This window comes from Artibeus jamaicensis, unplaced genomic scaffold (genome assembly GCF_021234435.1).
Source record: "Artibeus jamaicensis isolate MK-2021 breed Jamaican fruit bat unplaced genomic scaffold, CSHL_Jam_final scaffold_1964, whole genome shotgun sequence".
In the NCBI taxonomy this organism is placed as follows: domain Eukaryota; kingdom Metazoa; phylum Chordata; class Mammalia; order Chiroptera; family Phyllostomidae; genus Artibeus; species Artibeus jamaicensis.
Genome location: NW_026522030.1, coordinates 13,826,797 through 13,853,112, shown reverse-complemented (window position 1 = coordinate 13,853,112; position 26,316 = coordinate 13,826,797). Strand labels below are relative to the sequence as shown.

Here is a 26,316-nt window from a genome sequence, read left to right as displayed (position 1 = left end):
ACAACTATGGGAGCCCCAGTTTGCTGTGCTAAGAGTTCTGTGGGTCCTGAACCCCAGGAAGAAGGCAAAGAGGAAGAGGTAAAGCGGTGCCAAAGAGCCAAGTCGTGAGAAAACCAGGCACAGTGTCCCACTTCTCCTAAGATGTTCATTAGCTCTAGGGATTCTTCCTTCTTTTCGTCCCTGGCCCACCTGTTTCTTCAAAACCCACAGAGATAAATGGGTTGAAATGCAGTGAAACTATATGGTTTTGATGCCTCTGATGCCACTTAAGAGGCCACTTAAGAGGAAATTGGATTTGGGGGCAAAGTGTAATTAGCATAGGTATTCCTTTCATAACACTGTGCCTCCTGTCAAATGGCTAGAGACATAGAAACTTCTGAGTCTCCTCAAGGAGACAAGGATGCCAACATTTCGAATGCCTCTGAAGTGGCAGCTGGGCACTGAGCAGAAACACTAAGGGCAACCAATCCCGACACTAACAGCTTCCCAGGATCTAAACCACCTGCATCAAGATCATCCTCCCGAACCGCAGGCGTCCAGAGAAAGCAAAGGGAAACACGGAAAGAGGTCACTTACCTAAATTCATTCACCCAGATCTTGTTCTTCAAGCTGCGGAAGCCAAAGACAAACCAAAAATCAGTTCAAAGGAACACTGATCCTGTGCCTGATGATACAAAAGGAGTAAATATCTACCTGAAGATACAACGAAGGGGCAGAAATAAACCTATGGTCAGGCTGGTGGTGCAGGAAAGAAGCCCTAATTGGCATGTTGTTTCTTTTCCCATTCTTAAAACTTACATATATGAAAATCGTGCCTCAAATTAAACCAATTCAGAAACCAACATACAGACAAAGATGTGATCAAACTAGAAGCATTTTAAATTCAAAGGATTAACACATCAATTATGGATGGCATATGGAAAGGTAATGCCTCTTTCTCTTGGAAACTCACAATAACTGTCATTCAAGTACACCCTTGTCATTTAAGGTCACTCCTAAGAAGCTCACTAACCAAATCAACAGCATGGAAAGCAGAGCAAACACTTCCTGTGCACCAGTGAACTATTTAACATTAAGCCACAATGCCCAGGGAGCTACATGGCTCTTTCTAAGGCTCCACAGCCAACACTCTCATGCGTTCCATCTATGAGAGGTATTCATATACTATGTTTTGCCATATATAATGCACACACATGTTTTTGTGCACATTATACACAGGATTATTATCCCCATGGTATGTAATCATTATACCCATGTATAGTATGCATCCTTATTTTTCCCCTCAAAAACGTAGACACATTACACACAGCCAAATATAGTATGTCATTCATTTAACCCTCACAACAAACCCATATGAGCAATGTTACTCTCACATGTTACACAAACTAAGGCTTTAAAAGGATAACAGGCTACCCCGAGTCAAAGAGCTAGTAAGTGGCAGAATTAAAATTTGAATCCAGATTTCTTTTCATTCTGGAACCAGGCAGACTCAATCCTGGAGCTGACAGCTGAATGTTCCTAATAGTTCTCACTTGTCATCAGGCCAAAATCTGATGTTTTCCCCCAGTATGCAGTCTACTACTTTTAGATCTCACATTCCTCTGATCAGCAATGATAAGGCAAGGACCAAGTATAGTAAAGAGTGACCTTTTGGCTATGATCTGCACGTAGGTCTTCACCAGGTAATCGGAAATGTTTCTTCCTGTCAGGTTCTGAAGGATGTCCTCAGTGTTCTGCTTCCTCTGTTACCAAGAAAAAACAAGCGCATGTGTTTGCGCCAGAACTGAGAGAGAAAGCAAACCAGGGACTACACTGACCCCTGTCCCTCAAACATGTACCACAGTGTGACCAGCCCTGCTCACAAGGTGCAGGCACCAGCAAGCCAACCACCAAAGCACAGTTCACTCTGCCCTTGCTCTGGCCACATACTTAAGCCAAGCCAGGAAGTTCCCTAGAAAATTATTCTGGACAACTCAACAGACTATAAAATATGGTTCTTCATAGTCACTAAAGGTTTTCAGGGAGCAGCATCATGAACTATGCCTAGTGAATTCTTTTGTTTAATGTGTTGCACTGAGGAACAGATTAGCTATTATTTTAACAAACTATATAATGACCTCTGAAAGTACAGTCCTGGATTAGCTATTGAGAGGGAAGCGGAATGTACGTTTTTACACACACACTTAGAGTTGCCTCCCCTCGCCCTGCAACCTGGATGCTGACAAAGCAGCAGAGAGCTGGCATGAGCAAGCCTCATCCTGAAACTGTTCTCAGAAAAAAATGACTCGGAACTGCACTCCACACTCAGACGGACTCTCAGAGAAGTTGTCAGCATTGATAAGACCCACAGAACTATCATGGGCCAGCAGCCTCCCTAAGTCGGAGGTGAGGAAACAGGGCCAGGGTCTCAGAGTGGCCTGTGCCAGGTCACCAGCACATCGGTGGCAGAGCCTGGGATGAAGCTGCATCTGTCACAGTCTGTCCTGTGACACCACCACTCTGGGAGAGGCCACGGTGTGTCTTCCACAGCCCACTGATCCAGAATGCAGCATTCTGATTTTCACTCAAGTAGCCCAGGCTGACTTTTCAAAATAAAGAAACAGGCTAAGCTCCTTCAAATACAGGAATGATGTGGTTGAAGCCTCCTCCCTCCAAACTCCCATGTTTTTTCCTATGACAAGAATTCAAGATCAAGACTAATAGAGACCCTCCTGATGTGTCACCCATTCCTTCTTGTCTAGCCCACACCCTGCACCCCATCTGCTCCCCCACTCACACCTTGTGAGGGACTCACCTGTGGAGGAGGCAACCCCCCAGCCCCCAGCGGACACACGGGCAACATCTTCTTGATTCTGTCATTGCTGCACTCGCAGGTGGGTGAGGGGTTCTCCATCGTCCAGTTCCCATTCTGGAAGAGGTCCACAATGGTCTGGGGAACTGGGGCAGTGGTCCACTCCTCCTCCCCGACCAAGCAGGGCCTCTCTCTGCAAAAGGTGACAGCAAGGGAGGGTCACTGGAGAGCGCCTGGCCTTTCCTGTTGCCTCCAGAGCACAGGATCCACCAATAACAGCTGCTGACATGCTTCAACCCCCTCACTATTTCATTATTCGATCTCTCCAGAGACTTGTAAGTGGCAAACTCACTTCCCAGATAAGAACGATAGAATGCAAAGAGGGCCGAAATGCTCATGCCCTGAACTCCAGTCCATCCGATCCACCAGCATTCAATCACTCACCCATGTGCTCACTCCGTAATATTCACTGAGTGTCGGCTCTAACGCCAGACCCTCTTCTGCATACCTCGGATATGAGTGAACAAGATAAACTCCCTGCCCATCAAAGAGTTAGATAATAATTAAATAATATAATCTTGTGTGACCAAAAACATAGCAAAATAAAGGCAAAGTGAGTGGTAAGAAAGGAGTCACTTGAAGAGGTGAAATACTTTTTTTTTTTAAAGAGGTGAAATACTTTGGACAAAACATAAACAATGAGGGAGAGCATCCAGGCAAACACTGGAGAGAAAGAACATGATAAGCAGAAGCAATAAACAGTGCAGGTGCACAAGCCCCGAGTTTTCTGTCTACGGAACAACAGGAAGGCAGCGTGGCTGGAATGTGATGAGCCATGAGGAGGAGGAGGAGGAGGAAGCCAGATGACAGAGGTCGGGGAAGGAGTCTTGATCTTATGCTTAATGTGCTGATAATCTGGCGGAGAATGTCAAGATTCACTTTGTTTCAAAGCAAGCACAGAACGTGGGTTGAATGGGGGTGAGAGCCGTTGGTACGTGAAGAGCCGGTTTGTGCACCAGTCCCCAGGTGACAGAAGAGAAAGCCTTTACGCCTGACTTGAGCTCTGAATTCCTGTGAGATCAGCAAGTCCTTTGCCTTCCCACTGGTTATTTTATCTCCACCAAGTAAAAGGTCAGAATGAATCAACAAGTCGTTTCTAGCATCTCTTCCGGTCCCCAAATTCTACAATTTAAAGTAGAGCCACAGTCCTTAAATTATTTTTGTAGCAAATGCACAGTTTCATGGATGGCTCTCTAGTTCTCTATATAGTGCCCCAATGCAATGGAAACTTCTAAGACAGGGTGCCCTCCTGAATCTCACATTCTAAAGCCTTCACCAAATGACTGGCTGAGAGCAAGTTAAATGACACAGGGAAATGTCCCAGTCAAACTTCCCTTCGTGCCACTACTTTCTGAAAAACCCGAGTGTTTCCAGAGTGGGACCCCTGCATCCAATGGCCCTGAACACACGTTCAATGGTGCTCGGCCTCGAGGCTGGGAGCTCTCTGATGCCAGGGTCCTGCTGGGCTGGCATGAATCTAGGCGTCCACACTGTGCAGCTGGCCTGTGATGAATCCATCTGACTCTACTTCAGCTCATCTCATTCTTCCATCTCACCTACAAAACTTCCAGGTGGAATCTCATCAAAAGTCTTATAAAATCCAGACAGGGTGTCTCCTTGTCCTTCTCCACTTTAGTCATCTTGTCCTTTAGGAACTGCTATTGGCTGCTAGGACCCATTCAATACTAAGTACCAACAAACAGTAAGTATCCAATTAATAAGAGATAAGCACGTAACAGCTGTCCATTCAGAAATCTGCTCCACAATCTTGCACACACAGGTGCCATGTGCACGGGTCTGGGACTCTGGCAGGGACAGTACCTTCCCTTTAAAACCTGGAATTTTTTAGCCCTTCCCCAATATGCCTGCACCTTCCCACACTTTCCTTAACTCCTCCTTTTGTGGTTAACAACCTCAACTGCAAGTTCCACCTGAGCCTGGAAAGTCGGGCCTCCCTCTGCCATCACTGGGCTCTCTCTGGAGCTCACCCCCCTCCGCTGTCTTTACTCACAGAAATCTCTTGGATACACCTTCCCTGTATACTACTTCATCTATGGGTATTTAACTGAATTTACACACTGCCTCCTTTTTAAAAAAAAAAAAAAGGATCTTGAAGGAGAATACAGTAAAAATATGTTAACTCTAAAAGAAGAAAACGTCTACTTTTATAAAAACAAACTACGTCATCTTTTCAGGCTATTAAAGAAGCTGATGAGCAAAACTGCCAATCATATGTAACGGCAGCCTATCTCTGCCATGAGGTAGAGGGGTTGCGGGGGAAGGGAAGAAGGGCAAAAGCATCTGTTCAGTAAGTATAAAGTGCTATTTAAATTAAGCATTAATTTCTAAAGCAGGAAACAAGCATCTATAGCAATCTGCTTTGCAGGACGTTAGAATACTCTCCTAGCCTGTTACCTTTGTTCCTACCTAGATGGTCTTATTAGATTACTATATCAGCTTTCCAAACATAAAAAATGGTTTGAAGGGCAAATGATGGCAGTCACAGTGTGGTATACAACTGACAAATGCAGTGTATTCGAGACCAAACCAGGCAACAAGCACAGGAAGCCAGCGGGGAGGGTACCGTCTCGGAAGTGGTACTCACGGGATTGGGTTTCCTTCCATGCAGCGTGTCCCGAAGCCCGGCTCTCTGGTGAGGGCGTTCAAGAGTTGCTGGGTGCCCAGGTCCTCAGGAGCGTCATTACTGTGGGTACATGAAGGCAGCCAGCTCAGCAAGTCATTAAAACCATAAATTTGGAGAAGGAAAAGTTTTTTAAAAAATAAATGCTTTATTAGGTACTTCCTGTGGGCCAAGCTCAAAACAGAAAGGAATAAAACAGAGCCCAGCCATGACCATATATTTGGTATCAAATTCACATGTAGCACCCCAACGCGGAGCTGTGTAACAAGTTATATGTAAGGAGGTGTGTGCATGCGTATACACATACTTACACACAATGACATACATATTTTAACATGAACTAAGTGAATTCATTAAGGATAAGTATTTCAAAAATTCTTTCACATACTGCCCATTAGGCACAGACAACCAGGATGTCATTCTAGGGAAGGGGGGGCAGATTTTATAGGCTGCATGTTCACATGACCACTGGAACACACAGCCAATACAGGGCTCAGGTTACAGGCACAAAGCAAGCCCATGTTCCACAGCCCTGGGTAACATGGAGTCAGCATCTGGGGAAGGAAAGAATGAAGTAAACCTGCACCGAGTGGGAAGGAAGGGTTGGGTTAGAGAAACAGAGATTAATTTACATGCTTGTGTGTCATTTCTCTGTGCGTTTTTTTTAAGCTTCTCTTTTACATCACTGAAACACTTCCCAGATCTAAAGGTCTACAAATACTACAGGGCTGAAGAAAACTCCTGGGTAATGAGATGAAAAAATTCCTTTGTCCTTTTGTTTGATGTGCTGGATTGTTATGGAGGAGCTGGTATTTTTGTCTAAAGTACACACATTAGCTAATATCTACAACTTAAAAGACTAGATAACAAATGAACAGATTGTACTGTGCCAAGAAATAAGAATGTTGAAAGTATCTGGAAGCCTTGTGTTAAAACCACAAAATCCAGATATATTACAGCTCAACCATAGATTTTTTTTTTTTTTTTGCGAGGGCAAATTATTTACATAAAACACACATGCCTGTTCCTGGCAACACCAGGACACAGAGGAGGAAAGGAGCTCAAATGTGGCAACAGAAGACTGGCCTACTCCCTCAGGTTTTGTTCACTGATGGTTTTTGCACTGAATATTAGTTTGCGTAGGGGCTTCAGCGCCAGCTGGTAAAACCCACTCCACTGTGTGATTTTTGAGTCCCCTTTCCATTGGCCCTCGGCAGAGCAAATGCCCCTGGTTTGCCTGAGCTCTCCTCTTTCCTTGGGCACAGAAGGCAAAAACACACCTGACAAATGTGTACTGTTCGTTGTACATCCAGGGCTGAAGTTCAAGGCTGGGGTACTTGCCAAAGGGGGGCACGATCAAGCTGAACACCAGGGCTATGCAGACAAACACAGCTGGCAGGACGATCTGTAGTCAGAGGGGAGAAGGGGAAGAGAAATCGTGGAAAGTTAGAAAGGCAGCCTTGGAACAATCCCCTGTGAGTCCGGCCAGCCTCCCAGACCAGCCTGCACGCAGATGAGGAGTGTAAAACCCATGGCCAAACTCCACCAAGGCACTGTCGGCAGGTTGGAAGCATGGAGCCTGAAAATTAAACCTCTTCCCTCCAGGACATTTCTGGAAGCTGGATGCAGAAGACCAGAGGCTACGGCCACCTGGCGGAGGAACCATGCTGAGAGTGAACAGTGGTCACATGTCAGAGTGATCTGGAACACTGGGTCTGGCCCACTTCCCCTTGAAAATCTGAGAAAGGCCACACTGGGCCATGAACCCTGCTCAGCTCGGAGGAAGGCTGAGACAACAGGCCCTGGACTGGGGGCCAGAGGGCCTGAGCTTGGTTGTCTCTATAAGTAAGTCACTTCCAGTTTTCTCTTTTATAATCTGTAGCCTGAGACTAGCTGGCCATTCAGATATCCCACTGTGATAAAACCACTCTACAGCAACATCTCCATTGAAAAGGAATTGCTGCCATTGCCCCCCCTGCGGCCTCAAAAGGTAGAGTTACCTACATCCTTAGTAAACCGCCTAAAACTTTATACTCGTACCTTCTCTGAAAACGATTACTTGTACACAGTTTGTAAGTAAACTCTAAGCTCTTTCCACTTAATTCCTGAGAAATTTATCCTTAAATAAACTTAAAGATTTAAATGATACCCCTGGTTTCAATGCTGAAAATTATCACCGAGTGGTTAGTTCAATGGAAAAGTACTGTTAAGAGAATTCTATTATTTAATGCTCATTGCAACCCTAAGCAGTAGTATCATTTTCACCAATCAGCAAAGTAACCAAGGCTCAGAGAGGCTAAGTAACTTGTCCCGGTTTGCACAGCCAGTAAGTAGCAGAACCAGAATTCAAATCCAGGTCTGTATGCTCCAAGTTCATGCCCTTTGCATTACCCACACAGTCTGCAGGGAAGAACCCCTGCAGACTCTTTCTCTATACTTCCTGATTTTCTGGAAAGGAGTAATTTTTCCCCCTCTAACCTAGTGAGCTAGCGAGCAAACCCTGACACACAGGCAATATGATGATGAGTCTTCTCCGTCAATATTTTCTGACCTCTCTGGTCATCTTTATCAGTTTGCAGTTGAACATCAGAGAGAAATCAAGTTTCCAATATGTTGACACATCAAGTACATCTGGTCATATCATCTTTCAAGTTATGGCAGTTTAATTCTCCCAGCCAGTTTTTCCAAACTTAGTCCTCATTCTGCTCTTCTCTACCATAAATACACACACGTAGCAATTACTAATGTGAGGTTCACTCCAAGTATTTTCTCACTTTAATTTTTATAACAACTACATGTCATAGGCACTATTGTTATCCCCGTTTTACAGATGAGGAGATTGAGGCACTGATAGGTAATTTGCCAGCAGCAACATGAGTGGCAAGAAGCAGAACTGGGATTGAAATATAGATAATCTGGCTCCGGCATCCATCTCATAACCAGGATGCCATCATGCCTAGTGGGTCACTGGTCAGGAAGCCTGCAGCCCACCACTGAGTCCTTGGCCTGGAGCAGCACTGCTTACCTGAGCGAAGAATCCCTTCCGACTCCGTCTGGCGATCAGCAGCCGCTTCCACAAAAGGGCCACAAACTGTTGCTGTGTGAGTTTCCAGCCCTTCACCTGGTAGGAGCCTTTGCCATCCATCCCACTGAGCAGGTCTGTTTCCCTGGATTCTGTAAGAAGCCAGCACTGAAGGTCACATACTATTTTAAGCACTTTCACATCACCATGCCCCACCCTCCAGCATCTTCAGCACCATCTTGGAGGCTAAGGTTGAAGGTAAAGTATCTCAGGAGCCAAGGGCTTTCACATCCAAGAAACTTAAGACTGTAAATGTGCAGCCGCACGCAACAGGCTCTGCTTTCTGGCCCTTGTCTGATGAGTGCAGAAAATGCAGGTGCCTAGAGACAACTGAAGAGGTATGTCCACACCCAACCAAGTGTTACATGTAGCCATTCAGATGAATCAAGTCATCCTCAATTCCTTATGGCATGTTGTATGAAACAGACCATGTGCATGGGCTGACATACCTGAGAACAAGCAATGATAATTCACCTCCCATCCATTGTACTTTGGGTAAAAGGCAGACACATTCACGCAATCTAAGTGCAGACAGCATCTGAAGTCAGGGAGAACAGGCAAGCCACATATTCACAGGAGCAGAGAGAGCCAGAAAGGTTTCTACTCCTAAAAATTTATTCTAAAAATCCTCATCTTAAACAAATGATTCCTAGCTGTAGGGCTTTGACATCTTACCAGTATTTGCTTCATTTCTTGCCTTACTTTCTCCATCCCAAACACACAGGGAGACACACGCATCCAAAATATCTAAGCCTAGGGCACGGCTAAGTCTAAATGTGAATTCACCACTTTATGGCTTTTTCAAAGTTATCCATCCATTCAAAAAATATTTAGTCAACAATTAAACACCTAATGTGTGCAAGAAACTGGGGCTCTAACAGAAAAGATAATAAACGGATTCTGAGGGCTGAAGGATTGTCCTCTGATGTGTAGCTAGAAAGAAACCTCAGCGCGGGGAAGTCAGCGATGAGATGAGGACAGGCTCTTTCAGATTTGACCGCGGGCACGACACTGGGAAGGGAAAGCGGCTTTTCTCCTTTTCTCACTTCCCTTTGGACCCTATCCATCTATCTGTCTGGTTCAAGGGCACAGGAAGGTAACACCAGAGTAGAACATAAGAGAGAAAGCCACTTTCGAGTGACACCCAGACAGACCTGGGTCGACGTCGGAATCATTTGTATCCACAGCATCGTCTTCAGTGAACGGGCGGAGGCAGCTCTGCTTGTCCCCAAAGACCCGTCTGTTTCGTCTCGCTGGCAAAGTGCCATCTGAAAGCAAAGGGAAAGAAGTACCATGTTTTCTTTTCTTTGTAACAAAACGAACTCTCCACATCTGTAACACACTTGCCCACTAACAATAAGGATGTAATGAAAGAATTCGAAGGAAAGGGCCTAAGACCGGTGAGCTAGGACAGCCTGTGGGAGGCACGGCCCAGGGCGTGCGGCCCCCGGAGGGTTACCTGAGGTCTCAGCATCCACCCCACTCTCTTCGGCCACTTTGAGAAATATCTGAAAAACATGGGTAATTGAGAACATTCTAAGCATCATGTTATGACAGCAGTTAGCGCCACTGTGATTATTACATTGTTAGATGGTACACTAGGCCCTAAAGACAAAAAGTAGAAGCTTCATTTAGTAAAACCACTTAGAGTCACTTGGAAAAGAAGCTTTTTTGTTTTTGGGGGTTTTGGTTTTGTTTTTACCAAAGAACATATCCTCAGTGCTGAGACCATCAATCCAGACAATCATTTTCACATTAACACTAAGGCATCAGAACAACCTCAGCAGCAGACACTTGTTCCAAACCTACAGACAATGAGCCAAGTGGCTTCTTCCAGGTGCATGACCCCAAATCTCTGAGTGGGCTGGCACCATGATACACTGTCCAGGACAGAATGATCAGGAGACGATGGCAGCCCGTCACTGGAAATGTGCTGGCAGGGATTTAAAAATCAGAAGAGGATCTGAACTAGACTAATGACTTCCACACTCAGATCTACAGCCCACTGCCTGGGAAGCAAGCAATAAAAGCACAGACTTTGAGGCCTTACCCCCAGAAATTCTCCTTCAGAGACCCTGGAGCTGAGCCTTGGAATTTTAATTGTCAATAATATCCACAACTGATACCGCTGCACAGTCAAGCTTGGGGACCACTGCGCCCGACAACTTTTATATCCCTTCCAGCCCTCGAGACCTGTGATGTTGTGTCTCTAAAGGGAGGTGTTGCTGCACAGTAAAGAGATTGTAGGCTCTGAAACCCAAAATCCCTGATTCAAATCCCAGCTCGGCATCCTTGAATGACCACGTTCTCATCTTGTTACAAGTATTAATTAAAGTTCCCATGATTAAAAAAAAAAGACACCAAGCTTAGCACTTGGCACAGATGGATTTTTCCATAAATGCTGACCATCTCCCATGCGTGGCTAAGACACAGGCACACCAGGGAGCAATCCTAATACTTCTTTCCCACTGTCTCCCACCACAACGCTGAAGGGTTAACCGGGACCAACATTACCCAGATGCCAAAGTCCTAAGGACTCAGTGGCCAGTTCCATGGGAATCCTGTTTCCAGTGGGAACGTAGTCTGCATGTCCAGCCTTCGGACTGCTGGTCCTGCTATATGCTGGCAACCGGTCACTGGGCTCACCTCTTCCAGGGTAGTCTCTGAGATGCCGTAACTGGAGATGCCCAGGTCCGAGAGCCGGTCGTCGATCTCGTGGAAGAGCTCCACGAAGGCCCCCTCTTTGGCGGCTTCATAGGGCAGCACGTAGGTCAGCTCATGCCCAATGTCTTCTACCAGCCGGGCCTCGGCCACATGCTTCTGGATGAGGCTGGAGATGGCAGACACATCTGTGGGGACCCAAACACGAAGACGGCTCAGCCAGCTCAGCGGCGCCTCATGCAGGGAGGGCCGTTCCCTGCCTCTCCCTTTGCCCACTCCTCTGAAGTCCGCTGGCCATACACTACGCATGTCTCAGACAGGTAAGTGACTCCACAAGTTCATCTCTGGCCTGAGTTCCTGGGGACAAGGGCTGTGTCTCTGTATCACCAAAACCAGGTGCACTGTAGGGTGAAAGCTGGTGTGTATTGCCTGTACTCGGATTCGTCAATGGAAAACTTGACTAAACAAACTTTAATAGGTTCTTTCTGCTTCCCTAACCTTTAGAGAAGTTTTCCTCTAGTTACTTGAGTAGAAGGTTAACCAAACAGTTCATGGATAGAGCATTAAGTCTTCCTGGAACATGTCGGCTACTAGGACTGGGCAGAGATGACCTCGGTAAAGGTTTCTGTCCCATTGATGCTACTGATGCCACTGGCCTCCTATACACATTGCCAGAGCAAAACCCAGCAAGCTACTCCTGACCTCCTGGGCTCTCACATTCCTTAGGTCCTAAGCTCTACTCCCTCCTGACTGGCTTAGCCCTAAGCTCCGCATCCATGGTCTCCAGTGCCCAGCCAGATGCATCCCCTCCGAGGGAGCTCCTAGACCCTAGTCATCTCAGCTCTCTGGGACACTGCCTGTCAGCTCCCAGGCCGAGTCCCAGGCTTCCCAGCAAGCAAGCGTTAGGCCGACCTGCCACCGAGCTGCACCCTCTCCCACAGCCGCCCAGCCCCAGCCCCGCAGCAAACCTTGAGTCAGCGCCACCAGCCTCTGCACCTCTCCTCCTCTGCCTCCACTCTGCCCAGCTGGGGGAAGCTCAGGCACCACCTGAATAAGAAACCCCAGAGTCCTTACCGATGGTCAGCGTGTCACTTTCATGGTCGCTGCCCAGGCCAGCATCAGAACTGCTCTGAGAAACACTGTCCTCCTGATGGCAAAGAAGGAGGTGAGAATGGGTCAGGGACCAAGCGAGGCACAGCCACCACCACCTTTGCCAGGAAGGGCTTCTGAGAGGCTCTGTTGTGTGAGACCTAGAGCACAGGCCTCTCCAGAGAGGCATGCAATGGGACAGCCGTGGCTGGGAGGTCACTGCTTGACAGCCTCGCTTCCTAGAGTGGGAAGTCAGGAAGCAGGGCTAACAGAACCGGCCTGCCAATGACCTCCCTAAGCAGGCACTCACCCACCATCTGAGGCATGGGATTTACCTGGCTAGCTGTCTAGTTCAGCGCTTCTCAAGCTTTCATGGGCATGTCATCACCAGGGCCCCTTGCTAAAATGCAGATTCTAAGCAGGTCTGAATTGGGCCCAAGTTTCTGCGTTTCTAACAAGCTCCCAAGTGATCCCCAATGTGGCTGGTCCTCAGACCACACCTGGAGTAACAAGGTACTAGCAAAAAGGTATAAGTAAGAAAAGGTCAGGAGTTCGAGGTTTTGGATGTGAACGGTTAAGGTGCCACTGGTTTCAACACACAAATAAATCTCAGGCATAGACTGTGGGGCAGAGGAAAACACACCTGGCTATTGCTTTCAGGTCCCACCTACATCATTTACCTGCTGGGTAAACTGGAATGAACTTAGCAAATCACTGCAAGCCTCACATCCCTCAGCTGGGACAGTAATTACAGTACCTTCTTCCCAGGGTTACTCTTCTGCACTTTGAGATGATGTTTTTTTTAAAAAATGTATAAGTAACAATGAGTGCTACAAAGAATTAATTATTATCATTATTTTCTTTTATGTCCAGAGTCTGCTAGATTGAGTGAGTGCCTGGCATGAAATCAGTGCTCAATAAATTCAATAAATGTCTGCTGCTCTGCAGTTTAAAAGGTAAAGTCAATGACATTTCAAGGTAATGAGCAGAAACAGCAGGGCACTCTGCAGCCAAGGCTCTTAACTCTTAACAAGTCTCCTCTTCAGCATAATCAAGTCCTCTAAGGACCTTCTCCATCACTCATCCTCTGTGCTGCCGCAGGAACATGCAAATGGGATTCAACGGGGCTCACATGATAGGAACAGAAGTCTCCTGAGCTTTCCACACGTGTGGTCTGATGTGACTGCAAAGGGCCCACAGCGCAGAGAGATGGTGGCATCAATGTGCCAGAGAGGGAAGCAGGTGAGACCAGCCACTCTCAGCCAGCGAGTCCTGACTCTGCTGCCCCAGCACCAGCCCAGCACAGACTGCAACTCACCTTTTTCAGGTACGACACGGTGCTACTGCTGTTTCTGCAGGAACTAAGGGAGGATTCCACGTCCTTCTTGACCAGGGTCAGGTAGTAGCCTGTTCCCAGCTGGTTCTTCAGGAACAGGGAGGAGCCCACACAGCACAGCCTCCCGTGGGAAATTATGGCAATCCTGTCGCCCAGGATGTCGGCTTCGTCCATGTGGTGGGTGGAGAGGATGATGGTGCGGCCTGCCGGGCGCAAACACAAGGACACGGGGCAGGTGAGACCTGTGAACTCTCACTGACCGCAGTGGCCAGAATAAAGAAAGATTAGCAGCAGTGAGCACGGGAGAAGGGCCTGGACGCCTGCGTGGCCATGACCCCTACAACGGCAAAGCTGTGACTGAGGACAGCTACTGCATCCTCATAAAATTAAAAACAGGAACATCTGGGAACTACTACCTGCCAGGCAGTGTGCTAAGCGTTCTACACACATTCTCACTTAACAGAATCCTTTCTGAGATCAGCACTACTATAAAGAAACCGAGAAAAGTTAAATGACTTTTCCTAGGTCTCTGGGCCAGCCAGAGCTGGCTCCAAAGCCCGTAGGCCTCATTCTGTTACCATAAGGTGCTAGCTAATCTTACATACCGTCTGTGCCTCCACACAGACTGCCAATCCCGGTGCTCCTGACCTCCACACCCACTCATTTACTCAGCCACACTCATGAATACGAATTCAATGCACCATGTTGGAGACCAAGATGAAAAAAGGCACAACCTGTGCTCTGGGGAACCTCAGTCTGTGGGAGACAGGGTTATAGGACACATGGGTAAGTTCTTTGCCAGAGATGGTGCTGGCAGCTGGGGGTGGGGGGCCTGAGGAGATGACCTTTATCCCCATTTCCTAGGTAACGAAGCATAAACTCTAAGCATCTGATAAAACCAGGACTCCCACCTCCACACAAGGGTGAGCGCAGAGCTTTAAGGAAATTAGTTCTACATTTTCTCCGAGAAGTAATTCTGTTGCTCTAGCAAGAACATCCACTAGCTACTGCCATACGTCTCAGGCCTCTCCCTCCCTCCCTCCCAGCCCCATGACACAGAACAAATACACATCAGTTACCTTGGCGATATTTCAGCAAGAGCTCCCATATTCCCCTGCGGGAGTAAGGATCCACGCCGGCTGTGGGCTCGTCCAGAATGACAACCTTGGATCCACCAACAAAGGCCAAGGCCACAGACAGCTTTCTCTGCATTCCACCTGGAAGAAAGAGAGAGGGAGGCTGAGGACCAGCACCAGACAATGAGTTAAGGTAGAAGTGGCAAGAGAAGAATGGAGGCACCCAGACCATCTGGCGACAGGCCAGGGACATGTTTCCAACCCCCTCCCAGCAGGGGACCTGGGGCAGCTGTTGTTTGAGGGGAGTGAGTGTAGAAGAAGGGGAAAGTGGAGGGGAATGCAGCTCTGAGCCTCACCTGACAGCTGACTTGTTTTGCTTTTCAGTTTGCTGGGTGGCAAACCAACATCCAGGGCCATCTGCTCCATCTCCGCTTTCACCGTCTTCTCTGGGAGCCCTTTCAGGCGGGCGTAGAACCAGATGTGTTCCTCGACAGTCAGCCTGGGAACAGAGGGGCAGGTCAGTGCTGGGCCCTGCAGGACGCACCAGAATGCAGTGCCTCCTGACCCAAGAGAAAAGAGAATGGGCACGTTTTTCTTTCTCCCACCCTTTTTAACTTAATCAACTTCTGAGAAGTAAATTTCAGGAAGGATTCCAAGGAGAATAGCAGTAAGCAACCAGATGAGCTGCTTCATAAGGCAAAGCTGAGATGCAACAGGTCACTTCCGACCTTTCTGAGCAGGGCATCAGGCAACTGCAGGTCCTCAAAGGGCCCCCAATCAAGGCTGTGCATTAACCAGGAACAGCCTCCCTGAACTTCAAAGGACCTCAGACCCTGAGAAGAAGGGACACACACCCTGTGGAGGCTATGAGCTTGAGCTGCTCACTTTACATGGAAGGAAGTTGGGCCTTAGAAGGACAAAAGTCCTTGGCCAAGGTTACAGAGCTCAGGTATTTCTCTGCCCCACCCCAAGTGCCTCTGGGTCCCTTACTTGCTGATGGGGCAAGCCAGCATCAGGGAGGTGTGAGGAGGGAGAAAGGATGGGACAACTGACCCTTCTGAAGGACCATTATGGGGAGCACCACTTCCCAATACCCCATCCACTGGCTGGATGAATGCAACCTCTCCCATCCAATAGTTACCTCCTCCTAAAATGGGAGGATGACTAGGTCTCAAAGTGTCCAGGTGAAGCCTGCTATATGACCAAAGATTATAAAACACGTAAGTCCTACTCCGCCCACGGCTCTGGACACACACACACCCAGAGAGGTCCTGCTCCTCACTGTGCCCGCTGGTACTCACATGTCAAACAGCACGTTGTGCTGGGGACAGACTCCCAGGTTCTGCCGGATGGTGCTCATCTCAGCTCGAATGTCCTTCCCCAGGATATAGGCGGTGCCCGAGGTGGGAGGGAACAGCCCCGTCAGGATGGACCTGAGGACAAAAGTTTTACAGCAGAGGCGTCAGCGTTAACCCTGCCTCCCCAGCAATGCTCCATTCCGGGCACACAGCCCCCCAGAGCAGAGGCATCAAGCCTCCCAAGCCACCCCATCCCCTCCTCCTGGACTCAGACACCCCCACAAAGCAAAGAAGCCTTCGCTTTAGTGAATAACTAGCAGTGGGCCCATCTGCTGAAAATGACCATCTCAGTATGAGCATTTTTAAATGAATTCCAAGTTACAATGGAGAGTACACTTTAAGGCATACATTTCACATGCCTAAGATCATGTCCAGGTAAAATGGATAAACCATAAGAAAGTATTCATATCAAAGCACTTTGGGTTAAGTGGTAGGACTTCTGTACACCTTTTTAAGATTTTCTGCGGTGTTCATAATATGATGGTTTTTCACTTAAAAAAAGACAAAATAGGAAAATAAGGTCACTCCCCCCCAATGATACATCCTTTGCAATGATTGAGGGGCCACACTGAGAGCCTCTGAGGCTAATTCTGGTGTTTCTCTGACCTGCGCACCCTTCTGAAGCTGCCGGCCACAAGGTCCTGGCAGGTCCCGGGAAGATAATCACACAGCCAGCCGCCCAGCCGTTTCTCACATCTGCTCGGACACGGAGTCCCTGGAAATCACTACCTCCCTCCAACACGTCTCACCTTTCTGTCCACATCCTGGCCTCACCGTTCTGAGCAAATCAGCTCCAAAGAATGACCTTTCTCAAAGCTGCCTCAGCATGGGGTTCTGACAACACTCCCGGATTCTGAGATCTGAATGGGAATGGTCACGAAAAGATCCCCAGCCTATTTGAGGTGGAATAAATAATACATAGCAAAAACCAGCCTTTGGAAAGCACTGGCATGATGAGATAATAGTTTTGCACTCTCCAACTCCTCACATGTCCGGCCCTCGCCCCGGTGACCAATGCAATGTTCTTAGGTTTGAACTTCTGACTATACTAAAGAGCCTTCTGAGGCTAGTTCTGTGAGAGCCACACCCTCTTCCTTACATGGTGGTGGTCTTCCCGGCTCCGTTGTGGCCCAGGAAGGAGGTGATCTGGCCCTCATAGAAGTTCAGGGTCAGGCCATCGACAGCCACCTTCATGCCATCTCGGTACACCTTCATCAGGCTCTGAATGGACACACCCAGCTTCAGGTGGGTGGGCTCCTCCTCCACGCAGACTGAGGGGAGAGAGAACAGGAATGAGCCCGCAGTGACACTCGGAGCGCGAAGACGGGGCAGCTGTGCCTGTGCTTCCACCACGGCTCTCTCTCCACGGCTACTGCAGGTTTCTCATGAAGGAAGGCGGGCTAGAAATACAGCGATGGGCAAAAGTAGGGTAATGGTAATAAATAACACAATAATTAGTAAGTAAATAATAACACAGGAATGAACTGGTTTGCATACTCACAACCATAAACCTACTTTTGCCCCACCTGTACTTATTTAGGGCCTATTTGGGCACTGGTGCTGCTGGTGATGAGCATGCAGTGATACAGGAGGATTCGGTCCAGTGGGGGAGAAGGCCTGGCAAATAATTCAAATAGAAGGCGCTAAAGGTGGTTGGGAAAACCCATTCAAAGTGCCGTGCAACTTGTGGTGCACAGCCATCTTGTGGAACCTACCAGGCAATGAAAAAGAACGAACTGTTGCTACACGTCACAACTTGGATGGATCTCAGGGGCATTATGCTGAGTAAAAACCCAATCTGAAAAGATTACATACTGTATGGGTCCACAGACATAGCACTATGGAAATAATAAAGTTATAGAAGTGGAGGACAGATTCTTGGTCGACAAGGGTCAGGGAATGGGGAGGGGGGCGGAGGCTGTGGCTACCAAGGGGCAGCGTGGGGGGGCTTGTGGGATGAAGCAGTCCTGCATCCTGACTGAACCAGCGATGACACGAATCTCTATATGTGACAAAACCACACAGAACTAAACATACACGCACACACAAGTGCACATGGCACGGGTGCAATCTGAAGCTTTGTGAAGTGGACCAATGTCAATGCCGTGGTTTTGAGATTGTCACTATCGGAGGAAACTGGGTGAAAGGTACAAGTTTTTTGCAACTTCCTGTGAGTCTACAATTATTTTAAAGTAAAAGGGTTTGGGGGTGTTTTTTAATGCATTGAAATTTCAGAGAAGGAAGCGACTGACTCTGTGAAGCCAGGAGGACTGCTCAGGGGCAGGGATGTTGCAGTACCTGCTGAGGAGCAAGCAGGGATTTGAAAGGCGGACGAGTGGACAGCGTCCCCCGCCCCGAGAAAACTGTCCTCGAGGCAGGGAGATGTGGAAGGACATGTGACACGTTCCAGCAGCTGGGAGCAGCGTTGGTGACTGACACAGGGGCTAGACAGAAAGAGGAGGCTGGGCAGGAAGGCCACACTAAGGAACATCACACCTGACCACGGGTGACTGGGAGGAGGGTGCAGAAGGGGGACTTATTAGCTACTGAAGAAGCCACAGTGAACACACAGAGAGGGTTTCCCCCCAAAGAACCTGAGCAAAGAGTCCAGGAGGCGGAGCCTTTGCTGAACCACAGGCACCACCACCTGCTGGTCCTGGGCCAGGACAGGGTTAGGGCTCCGGGCAGGGAAGGGTGAGAACACTGAGAAGCACAGGCTCAGCTCAGTGGCCACCATCTGGTCGTGGCCTACACCGGTTCCACATCTATGACCACGGACAAAGCAGGCTGAGGTTATTGTTCCACAATCACAATTTTCTTTCTCTTCCTTCCAGCTATTAGGATAGCATGAAAAGTGGGGGCGGGAGGGGTGGAGAGAAAGGTCTACAGTCACTTTTCAAGAAGCTAAGAAAATGTCCCTCAGGGACTCAGATGGTGACTCCTTGATAAGCCAACGGCATGGGGGGATTTGCGGAGGGACACTGCATGCAGTTTCCCTGCCCATGCAACAGTTTTAGATTCTTGCCCCCAACAATCAGAGCGGGCAGCAGCACTTACTTTCAGATACTCCCTTCTGGCTGGAACCAGGATGGCTCTTCACATCACTTTCCTCACCTAACCAGTAGGACTTGGTGCAAGGGAAATACCAGGGCCTGGGAATTCCATACTGGCCTGAAAGCAAAGCACAGGTATGAATCAAGTTTGTCCACTTTGCAGCATTCCAAAGGTATCTCAGCCAGACCCACGCTCTTCTGCATGCTGCCTTGGAGATAAGACAGACTGGAACAAAGGTGGGGGAAGAGGAGCTAACATTTGGCAGACCTACCATATACGACCTAAGTTCTGCATCTCTCTAAATCTCCCAGCAACCCCATGAAGCAGCTCTAGGCCCATTTTACAGACGAGGAAATTGGGGGATAAGTACTTGACTGAGGATCACCCAGCCAGTTAAGTGGAGGATTCAGCATGTGAGTCCAGATCTGCATAACACGAAATTGCATATCCTCTGCAGGAAGTTCAGGTAGGGATAAATACACATTCTACATATAGCCCGCCCCCCTTAGAGGAAAATTAGAAGGTGAACCAGAAAGAGTTAAACCTTACTCGCTCAGAATTTGATCTGACATAAAAATGCATCCAAGGCAGGTTTTGCTCAAGGAGATTTATTAAGGGAAGTATCAAATACGTTTTTACAAATACTAATTCAATTAAACCACAAGCCAGGGCTTAGAGCCAACATACTTATTATTCGGAATCTGTGCTGAAGAAACAGAACCCACCACGGGTGGTGATTCTGCAGATGCAGAATTGGAGAACTGGGTCAGCACCGGGAGGCATTTCCTGGGCCAGCTGACCCGGGACGGCCCAGTATCCCCTTCAAGCACCAAGGCTTACCAGCTGTGTGGCCACAGGCAATTACTTCATCTCGTTGAGTCACAATTCTCTCATGTGCAAACACATAAGAGTAGTCGTATGAGGACTTTAAATGAACCAAAGTATATACAACACTTTGTACAGTGCCTGGCACACAGTGCTCAAGAAATATGAGCTACATCAGTGGTGACAGTTGTACTTTTAGCACCAGCTGCTTCTCTTTGGTCTACAAGTTTGCTGTAGATCTAAAGTCCTAGCTACTTTCCAGGGAGCCCTGGGCCCTACACAAATTGCAGCAGAAAGGAAAGACAGCTCTGCTCCTGAAACTCCTATTTCCCTAGCAGACAGCTAAAGCAGTGTGGGAGCTCAGGGTACCTGGGAAGACAGCCTCGATGTACCACGTCATCACACCATACAGGAAGGCGTCAAACAGCATCATAGAGACCGAGGTGGTGAGGTTGAAGCCATCTTCCTCCACAGGGCTCTCAAAGAGGTTGTCCCACTGCACCCCAATGCCCTGCTCCTCGAAAAGGGCAAAGTACTCACAGCCAAACCCAAAAGCCACAGGGGACAGCAGGCTCTGTGAGAAAGAGGCAAAAGTCACCTCTCCAGCTCCTGTCTCGTTTTTCTAATACTTCTAATGTAAATTTCGCCTGGAGTAATTTGAATTTGCAAAATGGATCAATTACAAGACATGGAAGCGTTCACCTGCAGAGTCCCTTTAGGGGAGTGGGCTGCATGGCAGCATATGAAATGACCCTATTTATAACCACTCATTATACACACACATTTCAGAAACGCATGTAAGACGAAGTACGAAACTTTTAGAATCTTTTGCTTCCAAAGACGCCCCAAAGGCTACACATACACACCCTTACATCCCTCAATGTCCTGCTCAACCAGTGCTGGCCCAAGTCTGAGGAGCCTGCTGATATTTAAGGGGTCCAGACTGAGGCACCTGGAGCACCCTGTGAGTGACTCTTACAAGTGAACCAGGGGAGAGCTAGGAGCTCGCCCTGATTCACACAGGACTGCACACCCCCTTGAAGGCCCTGCCTCCTATGTACGAGGGAAAGGAAGTGTTGAAGTCAGTGGTCTGTGGGGAGATGGGGCACCTGCTCCTTACTCTTTTTCAGTTCAGAAAACATTACTCAAGCAAAACCCCATACTGGACACGAAGAAGACAAGAATCAAGAAGGGGCCAGCTGTTGACCTTAAGAGCTTTCGGTTCTATTTGTACCTGTGACTACATGGTCAGTGTAGGTGAAGTTGGCATCTACTGTCCAAAGGGGGTCCCCAATGCCATATATCCCCAGCTGCATTTATGGTACATATGGCTCTATGAAAGATTCTACCCGATTCATTTCAACCAGCATTCACTGAGAGGACTAATGATAAATATCTTAATGAGACGCAACCCCTGACTTTTAGAAACTTCCAATCTAGCACTGACGTTCACGTCTCATGGGAAAGAGACTCCCACCCCCACCCATCTCAGCTAGGACTGTAATATGGAGGTGAAACACGTGGAGGGGGGGCTGGGTGTGACAGCAGCTACTGCAGAAAGGCCAGAGTCACTCACCGAGAAGATCTTGAGCGTGAAGCCCACATAGTCTTGCCATGCCACACACAGGACGTAAGGCAGGTACAGCATAAAGTAGATGATGCCCCCACAGGCCGCCGCCAGGTTGGCTCTGGAGAAGAGCGTGCTGATCAGGAAGCACTGCAGGATGGTCACCACGGCGAACACGGACAGAAAGACAAACACCACGCTGGGGTCGCTGTACGGCAGTAGGTTTCCGAACTGGGAAGGAAGAAACTCAATAAATGCGCTGCTCTGACGAGCAAGCACATCCTCACGTGGTCTACAGGAAGAAGCAGGGCTTATTCCTACTTATCTTAGAGACGGTATGGAGGAGCAGTGCCGTTCATTTTTCAGATGAGGAAACCGAAGGGTAGAAAAGGGGTTAACTAGACTAAGACCACTCAGCAAAACAGTACTCAAGTCAGGACCAGAACAGAGTCCAGGGTTCATCGAGGTTCATCTCAACAGTTTCATTCTTTGTTTCTCAAAGAAATATTACCTGGTTTCTTCTTTTATAAGGACTATGACTCTTGGCACCAAGAGAGAGTTAGGAGAGACAGCAACCCACGTGACTTCTCCCTCCAAAAGCCAAGGCCATCCGAATATCCCCCCTGATCACCTGTCATGGATTGCCAAACTCTCATGGACTTTTAAGCTTATCTCTAGCAGTTGGGTGTATCTGAGCAGGACCTGCCAGTGCGCATTGTCCCAGAGCAGCTCTGATGCACCTGCCACAGGACCACCATCCCCGCCACGGGACCACCATCCCCGCCACAGAGCTCCATCCCTTGCAGTCAGATATCAGAGCATGAGAGGGGGGGGGTCGATTTTAGCAAGAACTGCTCTGCTGAACTGTCGATGGCCTCAGTGAAGTCAGTAACCCTCCTCAGCCTCATTCCCTTGTATGTTAAATGGGTTACTTAGCACATACTAGGACGGCACATATAACATGCTTTAAACAGTGCTTGGCAACCAATTGTAAGTGCTCGTTTGTATGCACAGTAACTAGCATTAAATTAACTGTTACTTCCTATCCCATGGTACTCCCCCCTTTAAATTTTGTTGTTTCATTGATTCTAGAGAGAGGGAAAAGGAGGAGAGAATCATTGATATGAGAGAGAAACACCAATCTGTTGCCTCTTGCATGCACCCTGACTGGGGGCCAAACCCGCAATCCATTCGTGTGTCCTGATCAGGAATTGAACCAGCAAACTTTCAGTTCACAGATGGCACTCAACCAACTACTCTACAAAATGAAGGTACTGCAGGAGATAGAATGTCAAACCCCTACTTTCCCAAAGAATATTTGCTTTTCCTCTCGTCACGCAGCCTGTGTGGGGCTGCCCAGGAGGTCCCAGCAGGGAGGGGCCAGTGAGGCAGCTTACTTTCAGGATGACCACCAGCAGACCGGCGCTCACGAGCAGAGGGATGAGGCTACTGATGAACCAGCTGAACCAGAGGATGCCGTTGTCCAGGCCCATGATGCGCATGGTCTCCTTCAGCCGCGCCTCCTTCTCGTACACGATGCCCTTGATGATCACAGCCACAGAGTAAATCCAGGCGAGTGTCATGAAGAGGGGCATTGACCGGCTCATCACCCGCAGGAAGCTGGAGGCCCCAGGGAGAGAGTGGGGAGAATTAAAGACAAGTGTGAGCCAGACTCAGGGGCCCATGCCTCGGGTGTACACGCAAGGAAAAGCACGGCAACGGAGACAAAGGTGGCAGGTCCTCTGGATACTGAAATGTCCAGGTTATTTTATCAAATGCTTCATGAGCAGTGCATTGTAGTGATAAAAATTAGACTAACACAGTACTGCCAAAATAAGCTTCTTTGGGGGCCTGCTTTAGTAACCAGGTAACTGTGGGATGTCATTAAGCACAGTGAGGGCAATTTCAAAGTACTGAAATAGGAAAACCAAAAAAACAACTCATTCTCTCTCAATAAAATTCAACATCTCCAAGGTCATCTCATCTCATTACTAAGCTGTCTTGTGTAACCACTGTGACATAGAGCGCAGGAGCACACATCAGGCAGCTCTTGTCGGGAATATTTCCCAACGAGAACAGGAAATGCAGTGAAGTAAATGGGACACAGAATCTGGATCCTGAAACTCAAGCCTCAAGTTCCAGCTCGACCCCTTCTGCACTCACTGCCACATGACGACGGCAAAGGCTCTTAATGCCTCTAGGCTCCCACCATGTCCTAATCCTAGACATCCTTTCGACAGTAAATCTGGGCTTAGTGGGTTCTTTGAAAAAAAGTCTCCCTTTGAGAAATTCTGGCTTAATCTTTCTGAAGATAAAAATCAAGAGAATTCTGGGTGACGAGGAAAAGCTAGAGTGAGCCAAACGAGGAGACAGATTATTCAACACAAAGCAGAGAGCAAACACAGGGAGAGGAGCCCTGCCCTTCCACGTGCTGATCTCTGTACACGCATGCATGCACACACACACACACACACACACACACACACACCCCCCAACAAGAACAGAGAAGAGAGAATTTTCAATTTGGAGGCGACATGACATATTTCAGATGCCTGCAATAATCCCACCTCTCCACATTCCCTCTTACTAGAAATCATTGCCCCCAAAGACACATCTCACACATCAAGAACTTGGAAGCCTGGTGCTAAGCACTAAAAGGTTACCTTAACAGTCTCAGATAAAAGAGGCCTCGTTCACTTTTATGTGGACTGTTTCAAAATGTAATGCACCATTTATAGAGTGGGAGTAGACAAATTTGCATGCAGTCAGCTTTTAAAGGTCCAGAAGACCGTCTCCGTGTTTCGGGAATGTGTGCGTTTGTCCATGCACTTGCATGTGGCTGTCATGACACAGAGTGGGAGTTTTGACCGAAAGAGTGTAAAAAAAAAAAAGCTCTGGTAACCAGGAATGAGAAAGGAAGGAGGATTACCGGTGTGCGTATGGGGCTGTCTCTGATGTGGTTCAAACTGTCAACGACCTACATCTGCCAACTTATCTCCTGAAACCTTCACCAAATTTCAAAAACAGTATCTGACCGGCATCAACAGCCACGTAAAGTAAGTTAGAAGCATTGTCTCCTCCCACCGGGTGTGTGTGTGTGTGTGTCTGCACGCCACCTGGGGACAGGGTTAGCCAGCCAAAAAAAGACAGTGGCTCACTGACTCACATGTCATCGACGTAACAGGGGTAGGGCATCTGCTGCACGTAGACACCTGTGTTCTTCTCGGTGCCCGTCAGCACCCTGATGATCGCCTGCTCCACCACATCCTGCAGGTAGGCAAAGCCCCCCCAGACGTACCGCATGTCCTCAAAGGGGTCGGCCCGAGGACCAGGGTCCCAGTACCTAGAAGTAAGCCACAGGTGATCAAACATTACTTAGAACCATACAATAAAAACATTCAATTACCCATAATCCACCACCACCCATGAGCCACTGTTTTTGTCTTTGTATCTTACCTTCTGGTGTCAGTTGCTAGGCACACGTATTTTTAAATAGATATCAGAAAGAGCGTATCACTTATTAGTTTGGTTTCTTCCCCTCCTTTGAATACCTAACATTGCATCAAGTAGACATCCCAAAATTTACCTAACCACTCCCTTTCATATTGATCATGTGCTTGTTTTTGTAAAAGTGGATAATGCTAACACCAGAAACCTAAAGTTTTTTCTTCTTCTTTTTCCTGTTGAATTAATTCCTTGGGATTAATGCCCTTGCATGAGAATGCTCAATCAAAAGATAACAGTATTTTCATTAAAAGATAAGGATATTTTATGACCTTTGAAATAACTGCCTCCACCCCAAAAATGTGGTCATTTCACCAAAATCATGCCACTCATTGGAGTTTCTACCCAATGAGACGATAAAATTAAGTACCTGCAGTCACCTTAGCTGCTCTTGACTTCCCTGAGGCTGGCTGGTGTGATGGGGTTCAACTTACCCATCTTTGATCTTATTCGTCCTCTCCACATTGTCAATGTCCATTCGGATCTTGTACTTGACATGATGGGGCAGCGTGGCACTGCCGGGGCTGATTCCGGTGAACACGATGCCCGCCCAGAACTTCCTGTCGTCCAGCAGCTCCATGGATTTGTTGATGAGCCAAACTTCGGTTGCTATTGGCTCCAGCTTGTTCAGGTTGACACACTGAAGAAAAAACAGCCACCGTGAGAACTCTGGGGACCAGACAAACAAGTGGTGGCCAAGGCAGACCCTACGCTAAGAGGGAAGGGCTCACTGTGTCACTGTTAATGCTCACTCATCTTCTCAAAAGTCATTTTCCAATATTCAACCAAAAATGAGTCACATTTTTTAACTGAAATTTAAAGATAAGTTACCTATACTGACTACTTTTGTGGTAGGAAGGAAGTTCAAACAATGACCACGTCTCCTTTTCCTCTTTGCTTCCTTAGCAATTTTGAGCCATTAAGAACTGATCAAATCAATAGAAAAAAATAAAACCTTTTATTTTTCCCTAGTAAGTGATACAATTTTTGAAACTCAATTTTTTTTAAATGTAGCCTGTCTGATCAGATTTTAGAAAAGTTTCGCAAACAATGCCTAGAGGGACTGTTTTCTTGCCATTAGGTATTGAAATATCGAAACATGAGAAAACCCATAAGACAATGGATAGAAACACTCCTGAGTCAGACAGATTAAAGTCTGAGTTAGGTTTGTTTATTTACTCATTCGATCCTTGAGCTGACATTTATCGAGTGGCTTTTGTAAACCAAGTCCTGTGTTAGGTTGGAGGAATGCTACTGTAAATAAGTCTGCAC

At 47.7% G+C, this 26,316-nt stretch overlaps 1 protein-coding gene across 4 annotated transcripts in view; it reads right to left on the bottom strand.

Moving 5' to 3' along the window:
- Nucleotides 1-26,316, bottom strand: part of ABCA1 (ATP binding cassette subfamily A member 1) — a 120,425-nt gene that overhangs the window by 20,230 nt on the left and 73,879 nt on the right. For 3 of the 4 annotated variants that reach the window (XM_037125993.2, XM_037125994.2, XM_037125996.2), the window contains 21 exons: nt 25,479-25,684; nt 24,707-24,883; nt 22,938-23,160; nt 21,550-21,771; nt 20,343-20,547; nt 19,152-19,265; nt 17,194-17,365; nt 16,038-16,169; nt 15,093-15,235; nt 14,740-14,877; nt 13,643-13,863; nt 12,204-12,282; nt 11,221-11,423; nt 10,034-10,082; nt 9,729-9,842; nt 8,518-8,666; nt 6,773-6,897; nt 5,457-5,555; nt 2,795-2,984; nt 1,648-1,742; nt 577-609 (listed from right to left, as the gene is read on the bottom strand). In XM_037125993.2, the coding sequence (XP_036981888.2) occupies nt 577-609; nt 1,648-1,742; nt 2,795-2,984; nt 5,457-5,555; nt 6,773-6,897; nt 8,518-8,666; nt 9,729-9,842; nt 10,034-10,082; nt 11,221-11,423; nt 12,204-12,282; nt 13,643-13,863; nt 14,740-14,877; nt 15,093-15,235; nt 16,038-16,169; nt 17,194-17,365; nt 19,152-19,265; nt 20,343-20,547; nt 21,550-21,771; nt 22,938-23,160; nt 24,707-24,883; nt 25,479-25,684 (3,089 nt within the window). Of the gene's footprint in view, nt 1-576; nt 610-1,647; nt 1,743-2,794; nt 2,985-5,456; nt 5,556-6,772; nt 6,898-8,517; nt 8,667-9,728; nt 9,843-10,033; nt 10,083-11,220; nt 11,424-12,203; nt 12,283-12,309; nt 12,383-13,642; nt 13,864-14,739; nt 14,878-15,092; nt 15,236-16,037; nt 16,170-17,193; nt 17,366-19,151; nt 19,266-20,342; nt 20,548-21,549; nt 21,772-22,937; nt 23,161-24,706; nt 24,884-25,478; nt 25,685-26,316 lie in introns of all 4 variants that reach the window. The other variant, XM_037125997.2, reaches the window with a different exon arrangement.